The 16,204-nt window shown below is 37.9% G+C and overlaps 1 protein-coding gene across 2 annotated transcripts; it reads left to right on the forward strand.

Moving 5' to 3' along the window:
* Window positions 1–354: 354 nt before the first annotated feature.
* On the forward strand, window positions 355–15,999 carry nfkbiz (NFKB inhibitor zeta). 2 transcript variants are annotated; one of them, XM_062974825.1, is made up of 12 exons: window positions 355–674; window positions 3,816–3,958; window positions 5,338–5,374; window positions 5,477–5,580; window positions 5,694–6,466; window positions 7,155–7,260; window positions 7,534–7,680; window positions 8,477–8,540; window positions 9,418–9,587; window positions 12,810–12,920; window positions 13,050–13,217; window positions 14,426–15,999. In XM_062974825.1, the coding sequence occupies exons 1-12, from the start codon at window positions 422–424 to the stop codon at window positions 14,477–14,479; spliced, it is 2,130 nt and encodes a 709-aa protein (XP_062830895.1). In that variant the 5' UTR covers window positions 355–421; the 3' UTR covers window positions 14,480–15,999. The 2 variants fall into 2 exon arrangements, with proteins under 2 accessions (XP_062830895.1, XP_062830896.1); XM_062974826.1 differs by having other exon boundaries at window positions 3,819–3,958.
* The last annotated feature ends 205 nt before the right edge of the window (window positions 16,000–16,204 follow it).

The following is a 16,204-nucleotide window of genomic DNA, read 5'->3' on the forward strand; positions in this document are numbered from 1 at the left end:
AGCATATATTGCTCAAGGTCACCCAGTGGGTTTACATGGACTTCAACTCCCGCCATTCCTAACAGCCCCAGGAAAGGGCCTGAGGCTGCTAGGAATGGCGGGAGTTGAAGTCCAAAACATTTGGAGGGCCCAAGTTTGCCCAGGCCTGGAGTAGAATGGGGGCAGCCAAGGCGCAGGCCCTGCAAAGCCTCCTCTCACCACCCGCCATTTTAGGCGCCTCGAGCTTCCTGCGGGGGCGCGGCTCTCTTTCTGGCTGTCTCTCTCTCGCTGCCTGGAGGACTCGGTCACGACTGAAAGGCCTGCCTTCTTCTCCGCCTCCGAGGGCGGGGAGGCGCTATAAGAACCGCGGCGCCGCCTCCGCCCTCGCCGTTCTCGCCCCGTCCGCTCAGCCAGCGCCTGCCTTTCTTCCTCCCTCGCAGCCATGATCGTAGACAGTAGCCGCGACCCGGACAGCGATTTCGGCTCCTCCTCTTCTTCCTCCTCCTCCCTCGGGAGCCCCTTCAACTTGGCCTTCTTCTACGGAGCCTCGCCTAATTCCAGCGAGGGCAGCCCCTCGCCCACCCACTCCTCTCCGGGCTCCCCGCCGGGATCCGACGCCGAGCTTTCCGGCCAGGGTTGCTATGGCGACGGGAGGCGGCTTGTTGGACGGAGTGGTGCGCGCGCAGCCGACGAAGGTACATTCTTTCCCAGCATTTATTTACATTGTGAGGGTCTTCTCGCCGGGCGGGTTGGCGCAGGCGCAGAATGCCCTCCGCAGCTGAGGCGCTTCTTACACTAAGGGCTCTTCCACGCAGCCTTATATCCCAGCATATCAAGGCAGAAAAATCGCACATTATCTTAGTGTGGACTCAGATAACCCAGGGCGCTTCCACATAGTTGAATAAAATCCCACAACATCTGGTTTGAACTGTGCTATCTGAACCCACACCGCCATGCATTCCAGTTCATAGCAGATATTGTGGGATTTTCTGCCTTGATATTCTGGGTTATGTGGCTGTGTGGAAGGGCCCTGAGTCCACTCTGCTATAAATCCCAGTTCAAAGCAGGTATTGCGGTTTATTCTGCCTTGATATTCTGGGTTATATGGCTGTCTGGAAGGGCCCTGAGTCCATACTGCCATATATCCCAGTTCAAAGCAGATATTGTGAATATTCTGCCTTCATATCCTGAGTTATATGGCTGTCTGGAAGGGCCTTGAGTCCACACTGTCATATATCCAACTTCAAACCAGATACTGTATTGTGGGATTTTATTCAGCCCTCATGTGGCAGCTAAAGTGATGCCAAACTATTTTAATTCTGAGCCCCATGTGTTGTGTCTTGAGATAAATGTGTGAGAAACGGCAGGCACTGAGACTATGGTTTAGGATGGATCTGTAATATCAAGTTAGTGCAGTTTGGCGCCACCTTAACTGTCATGACACAGTGCTGTGGAGTCATGAGTGTTGTAGTATCACAAGGTCTTCAGCCTCCTCTGCTTCACCCAAACTACAAATCCCCAGGACTCCATTGTTGTCAAACAAACTTAATTCCACTGTCTAGACCAGGCATGGGCAAACTTGGGCCCTCCAGGTGTTTTGGACTTCAACTTTTACAAACCCACAATTCCTAACAACTAGGCTGTTAGGAATTGTGGGAGTTAAAGTCCAAAACACCTGGAGGGCCCAAGTTTGCCCATGCCTGGTCTAGACAGTGGAATTAAGTTTGTTTGACAACAATGGAGTCCTGGGGATTTGTAGTTTGGGTGAAGCAGAGGAGGCTAAAGACCTTGTGATACTACAACACTCATGACTCCACAGCACTGTGTCATGACAGTTAAGGTGGCGCCAAACTGCACTAACTGCTGAAGCGTTTTGTGCAATGCTTTCGCTTTTCCCTGTTTGAAATAATGAAAAAAGGTTGTGGGGTTGGTATAACACTGTGTGTTGATGCCCTTGTAATGCCCATATAATTCATTGTGTTTATAATGGTATCTAAAGGAATGAATTCATGGTTGTGTGTACTGTGTAAAGGAGGAAAACTACACATGCTACAAGCATTGTGAAATTTGTAGTGTATGAAGGGCAAAATCAAAGTCATTTGGAGTGAGTTTTCAAGCTTTAGTTACTAAAGGTGTTTTTTTGGATCCCTTATCCAAGGAAATTTTTTTTGCATTTTGAAAAGATCTGTCTCTTGAAATGTTCAGTATACTGAGGGCACCAGAACATTGCTGTTATGTAACGTTAAATCGGTTAATTTGTGAATTACCCGCAAATTCAGATACTGTATCTGCCAGTCTTGAATGATTGCTCTGTGAAAAATACCACAGCAATGGCAATGAAAAATCTAACTGACTGTAATTTCTTGGTTGATTTCTGTGGAATCTGCATAATTGTTCTCTATATTGGCTTGCGTATATCTCTGTCTGATTTCATTGAGTTTTACTGAAGGAGAGAAATGAGAAAATAATTGTCATGCAAATTATTGGATTCACCTACACGGATTGAACTTTTTAAAGAACAGTGACTGTTTTATTGGTAAAATAGCATTACTAATTTCAGATAGTTAATGCAGATGTCAGAGAAAAAAATTAGTACAGGATATCTGTACATACATAAAGTAAAGTCTATTCAGGCTTGCAGGTTAGATCAATTTGTGAAGAAAACTTCCACTAGTTATGGATTATATTTTAATTCGGGAATTAAATTAAGGTGCCATGACAGTATTTGGGGTATATGTACCTAGTGTTAAGATTATGTGCTAATTTTATTTATCTAGTTGGATGGATGTTTTACCAAAAGACCATTGTTACTGTCTGATAGTTTTCATTTCACTTTAGTGTTTTGACTTAAAACTTTGCCTGGCAATTTTTGTTAACTGTTGTCTGGTTTTTGTTTTATATATTATTAAATTAAGTTGACAGTATACTTAGATCTTTCTCATAATGGTCCACTCCCTATAAATTCAATTGCTACCTTACATTTTGTCCCTTGAAGACAATGTAATTCAAGAAAACAACTTGCCTTCATTAGGCATTTTGTTTTCATTTTTTAAAGAGTAGAAAATTCATCCTTACTTGGTAAGGGTTTTCTTGATAGAAATTCCAACTCTGGGAAACCATTAAAATTATTTAAATATCTCTTGCACTACAGTGCTTCTATATTTAGAGCAGGAAGTATGTGTACTTTTAAAAATGAAGTCACAACTTCTCTCCCGGACTGTCAAGTATTTTTGTTTCCTCTTTTCACTTCTGGTTTTTTAGCCTTTAATATATGTTGCATTTAAGGAGGTGATGAAATAAGCAAATGAATATTTTGAGCTGAACACTTTCTGATTTGGGTCATGGGGTTTTATTTTAGAGGCAATAAGCACAAGTAATTCTTAAAATCGATTTACATGAAGTCATTCTGATGCTAATTTATGCCTAAAATTGAGAGATTGCTCTTTTCCCATCCCTCTGGCCAACAAAACGGAGGTAGAGATTGAAATATGGATGCCTGTATGTGTGGAATTGATACAAATGTTTTTTTCCTTATGGAATAGTTAATAGTAGAATTAACGTATCCATCTAAGAAGTCCTTTAATTAGTAATTGGATGCATTTTAGATTTCTTTTTAAATAATCGTAGACTTTTTATCATAGACTTATTTATCTGTATTTTTTTTTACTGTACTGACAACTGTTTTGTAGTGTACACATAGGGTATAACCTTAATACATGAATGATTCATGCCAGAAAAAAACTGCACAATTTTCCTTTTCTTGAAAAGCTAATTTTCCTGTTTAGCAGATTAAGGCAGTACTCTGATTTTGTTTGTTTGTTTCTTTTGGGTCTCAGCAGTTAAACAACATATGGGGGGAGGAAAGCAACAGAGAGGACCTTTCCAAGGTGTTCGTGTGAAAAATTCTGTGAAGGAACTGTTGTTGCATCTTAGAAACAACAAACAGATGTCCTCCGATCACGGCGCTGGTGAATTAAAGGTGGGTTTTTCAAAATTCAAAACTAGCTAAGGGCAACTTTATGTGTTGTATAATTAACACACATTATTGAAAGACCTTTGTAGTAGCTTGTATGAATTTGACAAGAGGCATGATAAATTAGTTGAACCTGTACCTGTTTGATTGGAGTGCTTCATAACTGGAAGAAATTGATTGTTCACTCGTGCTTGGGACACAATGCTATGGCATTGCATTTGTATCTAATAATGTGAATTGGTGAATATTTTGCTAGCTAGAGCTTTAGCCTGATCCAAAAGGGCAATTGCTTTTTGTGTGTGGATATTAGCTGTTCAGTATTTCAAGTAAAAATAAAGGGCAGCAATGCTATATAGACGGATTTTAAAATCTGGGATGTGTGGATTTTTTTTTTAAAAAAATGGGGTCTTTTGGGATTCAGGGTCTTCCAGAACTGGGCGGATAAACTGTCCCTGCCCTCTCTCCCAGATTTGTTTCCTACAAGGGTTTTTTCTAAAAGGTTTTTACAGGCATACTTGCCTATAAAACATCACATTTTTGTTATTTAAGACACTTTTTTCAGGGAAGGTACCATCTGAAGGACACATTTGATGCTATCACAGTTTTTAATGTTCCTCAAACCCTCTTCCATTTACAAATAATTAACTGATATTCAGTAATTTTACAAAGCGATAAGGTACTTTTCCTAGTAATTGAAACACAAAGGCAGTTATATCTTTAACTTAGTATATGCCTACATTTTAAGATTCTGAAAATAAATAAAAATAAAATAAACTTTATATCCTGCCCCCTTTCCTCATAGTGACTCGGAGTGGCTGTTGTGTCATAGCTGGATATTATGTAAGGGAAATGTCTTCTCAAAAAGAAAAAAACAGCAAGAATTAACAATTTGTCTAGTTGTTTTCATAAGTTATATATATGTTTATAAACTTTTAATTCTACCTACTTCTGTTCACATCTGCAAGTAATATTGTGAGAGGTGTGGAGGATCAGCTGTAAGTTACTTTTGTTGCACATTTATGAGGTTTTTTAAAAAAAGTGGATATGTAGTTGAAAACAAGACAATTTGGAAATCCGGTAAAGTTTTCTGCTTTTTCAAAACTTTACCGACAATACATTTTCTGCTTTTGTTTGGATGAAACAGAATAAACTAGAGAAAAATTGTAACTAGTAATTTCGTTGAACTGATAACTTTTTAGTAGAAGTTCTTTAAAGTTTAAAGAGTGCAATAAGTTTTCTATATGTTTATTTTCAATTTTGAAATGTTATGTTTTGTGTATACCAATGTTAGAAAGTGATAGTAGTTTCTGTGTCCTTTAAGGTGACTTAAGGAACAGATCTCCTTCATTTTATGGTTAATGATGTCTACTCTTCTTTCTTAATAGGCACAAGGAGGATTAGTAAATTATGATCCTTACACAGGTACAATTTAAGAAATATTTTATTTTAGTATTGTAAATTTGCATTTAAATATTTGTAAAGTAGGTTACAGAGAAAATTAAGCAAATTTTCTTATTTTGGTAGAGCTGAAGAACATAATAACCCGCAGCCGGAAACGAAAAAACCATGAATCTTTTTCTGATGGTCCTAGTTATAAGAGATCAGCAATTTTCCAACCTCACCTCTTGGTAAGATTTTTTTGTCAGTGTTTCATATGTATTGCTTACAAGTCAAAATGTATTTTCCACCTGCTGAGGATGTGGTCAGCTGGGTTTGAAAATGTGCACGTTTTATTTTGCAGACACCTCCACAGACACCAACATCGATGGAAAGCAATATGGAGGATGCCCATATGAATGAGCCCAAACAAGATGGCAGCTGTGATATGCTGCAGAACATTATTAATATTAAAAATGAATCCAGTCCAATTTCCCTGAACACAGTTCAAGTTAGCTGGCTTCACGGCGCAGCTAATCCCAACTCTCCAGGAGAACAATATCAAGAGATTGCTGGAACACAAGCCTTTTCATCTCCTGAGAAGTACCAAACATTTCAAACAAGCAGTCCATCACAAATGTTGGAACTGCCCCAGAATTATCAGTTTTCTCCCCCACAGACCCAGGAACTGTCACAGCACTACAGCCAGAATTCACTCCTTGATTACAGACCACAGTCTGCAAGCAGCCAGTCTTCTGATTATCAACAAAGTCTTTATGAAAGCCAAGAGCTGTCGTATGGCGCTACTTCGAGCTTTGCTTCTCTCTTAAATGACTCAGAAGATCTCGATGCCATCTCCAACTCACTCTCTCAAGCCCTCTCTGGTGGCCACCAGCAAACTGGTATGAGCAGCCACTCTCAGGCTTATAGCCAGCTGCCCAGTAATATGTGCAGTGGTGTTGAAGAGCATGGGTTACCGATGTCTGCTTCGAATATGCCTCTGCAACACCAGGACATTACTGGGAACACAGCGCAACTGGGCAAATCATTCTTCCAGTGGCAAGTGGAACAGGAAGAAAACAAATTGGCCAACCTTTCTCAAGATCAAATCCTTGCCAAAGATTCTGATGGTGACACGTAAGTATTGTCTGTAATTGCAAGTGCAGTGGAGATTTATTGTTAAAATTATTTATTAAAATATGTTTACTCTGGCCTACATCACAAGACAGGGTGGCATGCAAGAAAAATCAATATTAACTGATTAAAGCAACTTTAAATAGTAACAATAAGATTTAGGCTAAAACAGTATTGAGCAAATCAACAAGTTCAAAACAGATTAAGAAGGTTGAAACAGCTTTAAAAATGAAATACGGTGTCAGTAGGATTCCCCTGTTATAGGGTATGCATATTGAGAATATTACTTATTGTATTGAATGAAGAACACAGCAGTGCATTAGAGGTACATGTCATGGAAATGTCTGTGATACCTCACTGAAAGAAATGCACAAGTTAGATCACCCAAAGTGATGATCTCCAGACCAGTACCAGTTTGCCACTCAAAGCTTCTGATCCATGTTAAATTTCCAAAAAGAGACATTTGTATCCAAGAGCACATCCCTAGCACGTCAAGGGGGCGGTATGTTTATCTGCCGTATCAGTCTAAGAAATGCCTCATTGGGTGATCTAGCTCCAATCCTTTCTGTTTGCATATGTTATAGTTGATTTTGAGGAGATGTTTTGACTTTGGCTTCATTTTTAAATTTTTATATTTTTAAAACTTTTAGAATACTAAACAAAGACATATTTTCTCCTTCTTGTCCCCCAGGTTTCTTCATATTGCAGTTGCCCAGGGACGCCGGGCAGTATCCTATGTCTTGGCAAGAAAAATGGCAGCTCTCCGTATGATGGATATTAAGGAGCATAATGGCCAGGTGATGTTTTTACCATATGTTCCCTTGTTTTGTGCCTTTGAATTTTTCACATTTCCCGGACTTAAACAAGCATACTGGAATGTCTGTTAATATTAACTCTGAAGGTTAGCATGTAGGCTAATTTGTAACTGAGTTACTGCAGAAGTCTACTGGCTATTTCAGAGCACTTCAATTATTGATTGAAAATACTTTATTATAACCTGATGTGGTTTTTAAAAACTATTTCCTTATAAGATTTAGCTGAACAATACATCTGCTTTCTTTTATTAACAGAGTGCCCTGCAAGTGGCTGTGGCAGCAAACCAGCATCTAATTGTACAGGATTTGGTTAGCCTTGGGGCCCAAGTGAATACTACAGATTGTTGGGGTAGGACACCGTTGCACGTGTGTGCTGAAAAAGGCCATGCACAAGTCCTTCAGGTGATTTTTTCATCAGTTTTCTGTACTGTTCTCTTAATACTGCAATATATGTTGAACTTGTCATTGTTCATGAAAGTTTGAAGATACTCTATTTTCCTTTAACATTATAATGCAGCGACTGTTGTACTTACAGTACTGTAGCCCTTACTCAGCACAACATGCTCAGGAGCAGATGGTCTGTTTTTTTCACTTGCAGCGAATGGATCTTTTATTCTTCCAATATGTATAAACACAAATCAGCTTACTCCTCCAGGAGGGGTATATCTGGCCACTAAAAAGGTTCTTGTCTAATTGAGGTTAATGACTTGGCTGGTAACGTGGTGTACATCTTGCATTATATTTGTACAAAACCCCCTAGTCCAAAGAAACGGAGAAAGCAACATCATTAGAGTGATTGAAATGTATTGTGAGATGCTAATAAAGACTTGAGTCTTGCTGTAAAGAAATACATTCTTTCCAAGTCTTGAAAGAGAGCAAATATTTTCCACATAGCTTGTCTTTTTTCTGAAATACATCAAGGCTATTGACCGCAGTCAAAGACTCACAGTTTTGAAAATACTTCAGCAATCTCAACAAGAGTAGCTTTACTGGAAAAATAATCTTAGTATATACTAACAAAGATATCACAGAATTTCCAGAACACTAAAAAGTTCTTGTTGAACCAGAAATACTTAAGAATTTTCATATGGCACTAGTTTTCATGTCCTAGAGTCCACTTCATCGGATGCATTCAGTGTTTGATTAAGGTCTTCTATAATTGCATTGCATTAATGCATACTCTTATTCTCTTCTGCAGGCAATTCAGAAAGGAGCTATTGTAAGCAATCAATATATAGACTTGGAGGCAACTAATTATGATGGTGAGCAACTATTACTCCTTCGTTCTTCGTTAAATTTGGCAAACCTTTTGAAGAAAAGCATGCAGAAATTGTTGTCAGCATTAACCTTTGGCATATAGTGTCATTTCATTAAATATTTCTATTATATTGTTAGTAATATCCATTTTAAATTTTAAATTGAAGATCAAGAAGAGCAAGAGGATCAGAACTTTTTTCTGAATCTCTTTAGTTTGTGAAGCATTGGTTTGTGTTTATTTCTATACCCTCTAGTTCCTCAAGGTATTAAATATGGCCTGATCAACTGTATTGGAACCCCAAAGCAACTGAATATGGATTAGCAGAATTAATATGTTATGTAATGTAGGTCATAATGACTTCATAATGTAGGTCACACTCGAGAGCGTAAATAAAAAATGGAAGGAATAATTTACTACTGATTGAAAAGTTTATTCATCTCCCTTGTTTGGATAGCTAATCTATTTATGCATTGTGTTATTATTAAGGACTTTGTACATGGAAAGGCTTCTCAATGAGTATAAGCTGTTTGATTTTTTAAAAAACACAAAATGCTCTTGAACTCTGTTAATATTCTCACCTGGGAGCCTATGCATTGACACAAGGAGATATTAAAGGATTAATTCACAATTAAACAGTTTGGTGGGGACTTGTAATAGGATTCAGGCAAATATGTGTTAACTTTTACACCTTTGAATCACCAAGAAACTTTAAAAAGTAATTCTGTTTATGTAGAACTTGAACAGGATAATTCACATTAAAGCATTTCTGTTGCAAACTTCCCCACTAAGCAGAGTATTTGAATGACTAACTGGAGTCAGTATTTGGAGTAGACGATTCAAACAGCTGCTGGTTTTGCTCACTGGTCTGTTTCCATTTTAAGGTTTGACAGCATTGCACTGTGCAGTCATAGCCCACAATTCTGTGGCACATGATCTACAATGCCAGCATTCACCCCACTCTCCTGAGGTCCAGGAGTTGAGGTTGAGAAGCAAGAGGTTGGCAGACACCATTAAATTTCAAATCCAGATGGGAGCATCTGTGGAAGCTAGGGTAAGTAAGATCAGGAAACAGGAAAACAAGTGGAGATTTGTGTTTCAAAATGATATACATGAATATGTTGAAAATATTTTTAGATCTGGAGATTTGCAATCAAATTCATAGGTTTGGTGAAAAAAATACATGATTGGTAACACACGCTTTTCCTTGAAAAATGTGAATGCTGTCTTCGGTTTTAGTGTTTGGGGATCTGCAGATAACACTGGCCAGCACACATTTTGGTGCCTTGACTGTTAGACCTTTTTCTGGGTAGAGTTCACCTGCTGATTCCAAAAATGGAACCAGTTTCCCCTATCAGCTCTAGTTTTTAAAATCTAGAATACATGTTATATACCAGTCTTCCATCTGCTCACCTATAAAAACCCATGATAACCATATCTAAGAAATTAAAGCTGATGTAGTCTATCCAGTGCAATTTTCTGAATCGGTGCCCCAAATAACCCCCAAAAAGGCCTAAAAACAAAAAAAACCCCTTTAGTTGGGCTGTATAATCTGTGTTTGACTTTTCACTTTTTAATGATGTCATGGGTATATAGATATTCAGAAGACTATTGCAGAATAATCAGCTTTTACTAGTTTAAAAAACTAATTTTGCCAAATAAACATAGCTTTAATTTGTTACTTAAGTTTTTATATATTCATCTATATATATAAAATGATAAAGTTGTTTGCGCAGTGACTATAACAACAAAACTAAACATCCCAGAAATACGAAATTTGGCAACACAATGCAAAAGGCTTGCCTCCAGGTTACAACAACACAACCACACCACAAAACCACAATCAAGACCCACAAAACTCACAACAACGCATCATGCGATAACAACACAACTAAACGCCCCAGAAATACAAAACTTGGCAACACTATGCAAAAGCCTTGCCTCCCAGTTGTAACAACATAACCACACCACAAAACCACACAGGACCCACAAAACTCACAACAACGCATCGTGACTATAACAAAACAACTAAACGCCCCAGAAATACGAAACTTGGCGACACAACGCAAAAGCCTTCCCTCCAGGTTGTAACAACACAACCACACCACAAAACCACAATCCGGACCCATAAAACTCACAACAACGCCTCATGACTATAACAACACAACTAAACACCCCAGAAATACGAAACTTGGCACACAACTAAACGCCCCAGAAATATGAAACTTGGAACACAACGCAAAAGCCTTGCCTCCCGGTTGTAACAACACAACCACACCACAAAACCACAATCCGGACCCACAAAACTCACAACAATGCATCATGACTATAACAACACAACTAAACGCCCCAGAAATACGAAACGTGGCACACAACTAAACGCCCCAGAAATATGAAACTTGGAACACAACGCAAAAGCCTTGCCTCCCAGTTGTAAGAACACAACCACAACACAAAACCACAATCCGGACCCACAAAACTCACAATAACGCATCATGACTATAACAACACAACTAAACACCCCAGAAATACAAAACTTGGCAAAACAATGCAAAAGCCTTGCCTCCCGGTTGTAACAACACAACCACACCACAAAACCACACTGGATCCACAAAACTCACAACAACGCATCATGACTATAACAACACAACTAAACGCCCCAGAAATACGAAACTTGGCAACACAACACAAAAGCATTCCCTCCCGATTGTAACAACACAACCACACCACAAAACCACAATCCGGACCCACAAAACTCACAACAACGCATTGTGACTATAACAAATACAAAATCTGACAACACAACTCATCCACCTCCCCAATCCCTACATTCACACTTGGCCTCCAAAAAAACAATTACAATAATAACAATGACAACAACGACAACAACAATAAGAATCAACACCATCACAGGCAAGAAACAGCCAGGCACTGAGGCTGACAGGCCAGTCAGTGCTACACTGGGCCTCCAAAAAACAATACAGTAGCATCTAACTTATCCAATCTTCATGACCACTACAACAACAATAATAATAAACACCTACACAGGCAAAACAAAAAAAAAGACTATTGTACCGCACTCAGCAGAATCAGACATTACAATTAACAACAAACCAAAGACAACAGGGATCTCAAGCAATTATCAATCAACACAAAAATTGAAGAAGGTAACAGACTTCAAATGCTACTACTAATGTGAGTATAAAGAAGGTGGAGGTCACCGCATAAATACAACCTAATGTAGACTGACCAACACCACCAAACTAAGCCACAGCAACGCGTGGCCGGGCACAGCTAGTTTCTAAATAGAAACAAATCCCACATTAACGTGCAGAAATAAGGATTGTTCTACTAATTGGCACTTGTAATTTTACGGCACCAGTAATGTCTTTATGTATCAGTTTCACTGGCTTAGCCTTCCCCAACCTGAAATCTGAAAGTTATGCTGGACTGCCACTCTCATAATTCTAGCTATCACAGCCATACTGACCAGGAATTATGGTTTTTTCATTCAGGGCCTAAAGTACTCCTTTTAAAAATATATCCCTGAGTCTTCAGCATTCACTTTTCTCAACTCAATTGTATTTAATAGACCTCCCCAAATTAGTAATGTAACATTTCCAGAATCTCAATGCTATTAAGCGATGGATCATTTAGGATTTGTTTTCCCTATGGATTATATTATGTTTCTTCCTTTGCTTTGAAATGAATGGGAGCCATTTGCATCTAAGTTCCATTAAAATGAACAGAACTAAAATTCAATCAAAACTATAATTCTAAGCATATTTAACCGGAGATAAGTTTTTTAGAAATTAGTGGTGTGATTTCCTTCTGAATAATCCTTCCTAGATTGGGCTTTGATCCATTGATTTTATTGGTATGTCAGGCATGAATGGAATGTGCAAATATTAATGAATGTAATTGTAAATTGCTTGTGAGTTTTTCAGATGAGTTGCTGCTTGAATTTGATTTCTTCTAGTTATCCCAAAATCATTATAGTAAAATAGATAGCTCTGTTGGAAATTGAGAAAAAACCCAGATTATACCTCAAACTTTGATTATTGGGTAGCTCAATAATTGCTATCTCTTAGGTTCAGCTTCTCTGCATAAAATGGAAATAGTACTGTTAACTACAGTCCTTGTCTTGATTAATAAAATCATGTAGTACATTTAATGTTTTCATATAATCTAAAGTGATTTTATATGCCTTTGTACTGTGCAGTATTTCATTGTTTCATGTGCACAATTAAGTGGGCTTTTTTGTGTGTCTGGGCAGGATCGTAAAAGTGGCCGTTCAGCTCTTCACTTGGCAGCCGAAGAAGCAAATGTTGAGCTCATTCGCCTGTTTTTGGAGCTGCCCTCTTGCCTTTCTTTTATCAATGCCAAGGTATGTAAGTATTGAGTCAAGAAACTGAAAGCACATCCATGCTCACACTAACTCCTCTGTCTTTGATTGCGGAAATAAATCATCCCATCCCATCATTTTTATAAAGAATTTATCTCTTACCTCAACCAGGCTTACAATGGCAATACAGCACTCCATGTAGCTGCCAGTTTGCAGCACCGGGTGACTCAGTTGGATGCAGTCCGTTTGCTGATGCGTAAAGGAGCAGATCCAAGTGCCAGGAACTTGGAAAATGAGCAGCCTGTTCACCTTGTTCCTGATGGACCAGTGGGAATTGAGGTAGGAGGCCAACAAAATTTGGGATACTGTTTGAGACTGCAGTGGGTTACTGGATGCTTATTTCTTTTAGATTTCCTATTGTAGGGATAATATAAGCAGGATCTGCTTTTAATTTTCCCAAGAAAGTGAGGAATGTATCATTTAATAACCTTTATGGAACACCCACTAACGGTTTTCATACTATTGTGGACTCTCCCCCTTCACTTTTTGACCTTTTGTTAAATAAATTGCAAAGAATTTAGGAAAAAAAAACACTTCCTGTGTTCAGATTTTATATATTACAGTGCAGTAAAACTCCTAATGTAAATACGTTGTTTGAGCCCAGTGTTGCTTATTTGCATAAACAATCTCAAGGAATAGTCTAAAGTACTATGTAGTATTTTAAAAACTGCTTAATGCAGGGAATTGTAAAATTAATGTACAGTAGAGTCTCACTTATCCAACACTTGCTTATCCATCGTTCTGGATTATCCAACGCATTTTTGTAGTCAATGTTTTCAATACATCGTGATATTTTGGTGCTAAATTCGTAAATACAGTAATTACTACATAGCATTGCTGCGTATTGAACTACTTTTTCTGTCAAATTTGTTGTTAAACATGATGTTTTGGTGCTTAATTTGTAAAATCATAACCTAATTTGATGTTTAATAGGCTTTTCCTTAATGTCTCCTTATTATCCAACATACTCACTTATCCAACATTCTGCCAGCCCGTTTATGTTGGATAAGTGAGACTCTACTATAGTTCCATTGACTTGTTTGAGCGGATCCAGCAATCAACCAGCAGTGATCAAATCTTCAATTCAGTGTAGTTATAGTAGGCCCTCTTCATCCACTGCAGTTTGGTTCTGGGACCCCATATAGATGTCCCAAAAGCAAATTATTCCATGTTGTTAAATGGCAGCAATTCAGTGCATCTGCATTCATGTCACCGTCATTTTATGTATAGAAAGTGACAATCTGTTGTCAGTGAAAACCTGGGAGAGTCAATTGTTTTTTTTCTACCATTGAATTGACTTGGAAACTTCAGATTCATACATAAAGGTGCTATAGCAATTATCCTGTCTGTATTTAGGGACAGGCTATTTGGAAGTAAGTCTTACTAAGTTCAGTGGGATTTTGGTCTTCATAAATAGAATTGCCTCATATGTTCATAATTTTGGAATGAGAGGATATTGACACTGCTACTTCTGTTTTGCTTTTCAGATCAGACGGATCTTGAAAGGGAAGACGACTCAGCAGAGATCATCCCTCTGTTAAGCTCCATGAGTACCAATGACCTACACTCGCTGTCAGTTAGGCAGCCCCGATGTAACTGTAAATAGACCATTTGTCCAGTTGGGACAAATGTTAGTTGTTTCTATGAAACAAGAATATTTTGTTCACTATTATATAGTGGGTTAATGGAAATTCTTCTGAGCAGATGGGAATGCTTAATACCCAGGTATTCTGTCTCAGTCTGAATAATTGACTTAGATGACAATCTTGGCCATATTATGTGGGAAGAAGACACGTTCAATAGTGACGATTTCTGAGTGGACTGGTGTAGGACTGAATGTTACTGACTTTCAACAGTAGCATAAGTATCGAGCATGAACAAACATCTTTTAAAGAGGCACTTAGAACATGTTAATGCTTTTTAGGATATAGATACTTTAGAATATAAGTCTAACATTACTTTTTATAATAATATTAGTGTTAGTTACTTTGTGATTTTTAATGTTACTTTGCTGAAGTTTGATAAAGCACCTATTTTAATTTCATATAGCGTGCAATTACATATTATAAGCTTTTCATAATATTTCTATGTTTAAATTGAAGGAGTTGATTTTTTATGGGGGATGCTTAGCAAGTTGGGATAGAAAGGGAATATATTCCATCTGTGCAGTTTTCATCAGCCATAGCAGCAGTTCATTAAAAAAAACTTTAAGAATAATTTTGGATGTGTGTTTTATTCCTATTAAAAATTGTCAGATCAATCTCTGTATATTATAGTAACAGTCATTACTCTTCTTCCAAGTTAGGACTGCATTTTTTGGTTTATTGATTGTCCCAACTAGAGTAGATTTATTGTTTTAATGGTAAATTTGATTAGTTTGCACTTCTGCACATTCCACTGATTGAATGAATCTACTGTGAGAGCTAAAAGGCAGGTCAAGATTGCACATTGAGGGTTGAGCACGACCTCTAGCATATCTGGCAGCTGAACTTGCAAATGGCATGAAGTTTTTCAGGAAGGTGAAATGGATCTCTCCAAAAACATGGAGGCAGCTGTCTGATAAATGGTTGTTAGGTACAAGATGGACTTTTGTTTTGAAGCAGTAAGATTCTCTTTCTTATATTCTTTATGCTGAATTTGATTCTTCATTATTGAATTGAGAAACGTGCTTCTCAGGGATCTGCTTATATTTAGTTCTGTTGTAGTATTTTACCTTATAGGTATAGTAGGTATGACAATATTAATGTTTTAAGAATGAGGTGGGTTTCTCCCCCCAAAATTTTGTATTGTTATTTTAATGACTGTTAATAAAACATATTCAAGAATGTCCTGTAGCAATAGCTCTCAAAAGAGTATAGTTTGATTTCAAATTTAGTTCAATTTGTACGCTTGCTGTTTCCTGACTATCCTGCCTTATATATTTTTTCCATTGTTAATTTGATCATATTGTTTGACCAAGTATGTCTTGTAGACAAATTACTGGAGAAATTGCACCTCCAAATATTAAAGTAGTTCTTAATTCTTGCAATAGCAGATTCAATAAATTTGTTTTAATCATTAACATTGGTGTCCTAAAGTTTGATTAATTGCTGATACTTGCTTCTTCTCTCCTGTTTCAAGTTCAAGATGCTTTTTCATATACCATTGGCCAAGTTGTTTCATTTGCTTCAAATGATACCAAGGGAAATTTGTGTTCTGCAGTTATATCATTTGGCATTATTTGCATTCTGAGGAATTACACTTTCATTCTTCCCCATTTCTACTAA

This window comes from Anolis carolinensis, chromosome 3 (genome assembly GCF_035594765.1).
Source record: "Anolis carolinensis isolate JA03-04 chromosome 3, rAnoCar3.1.pri, whole genome shotgun sequence".
In the NCBI taxonomy this organism is placed as follows: Eukaryota; Metazoa; Chordata; class Lepidosauria; order Squamata; family Dactyloidae; genus Anolis; species Anolis carolinensis.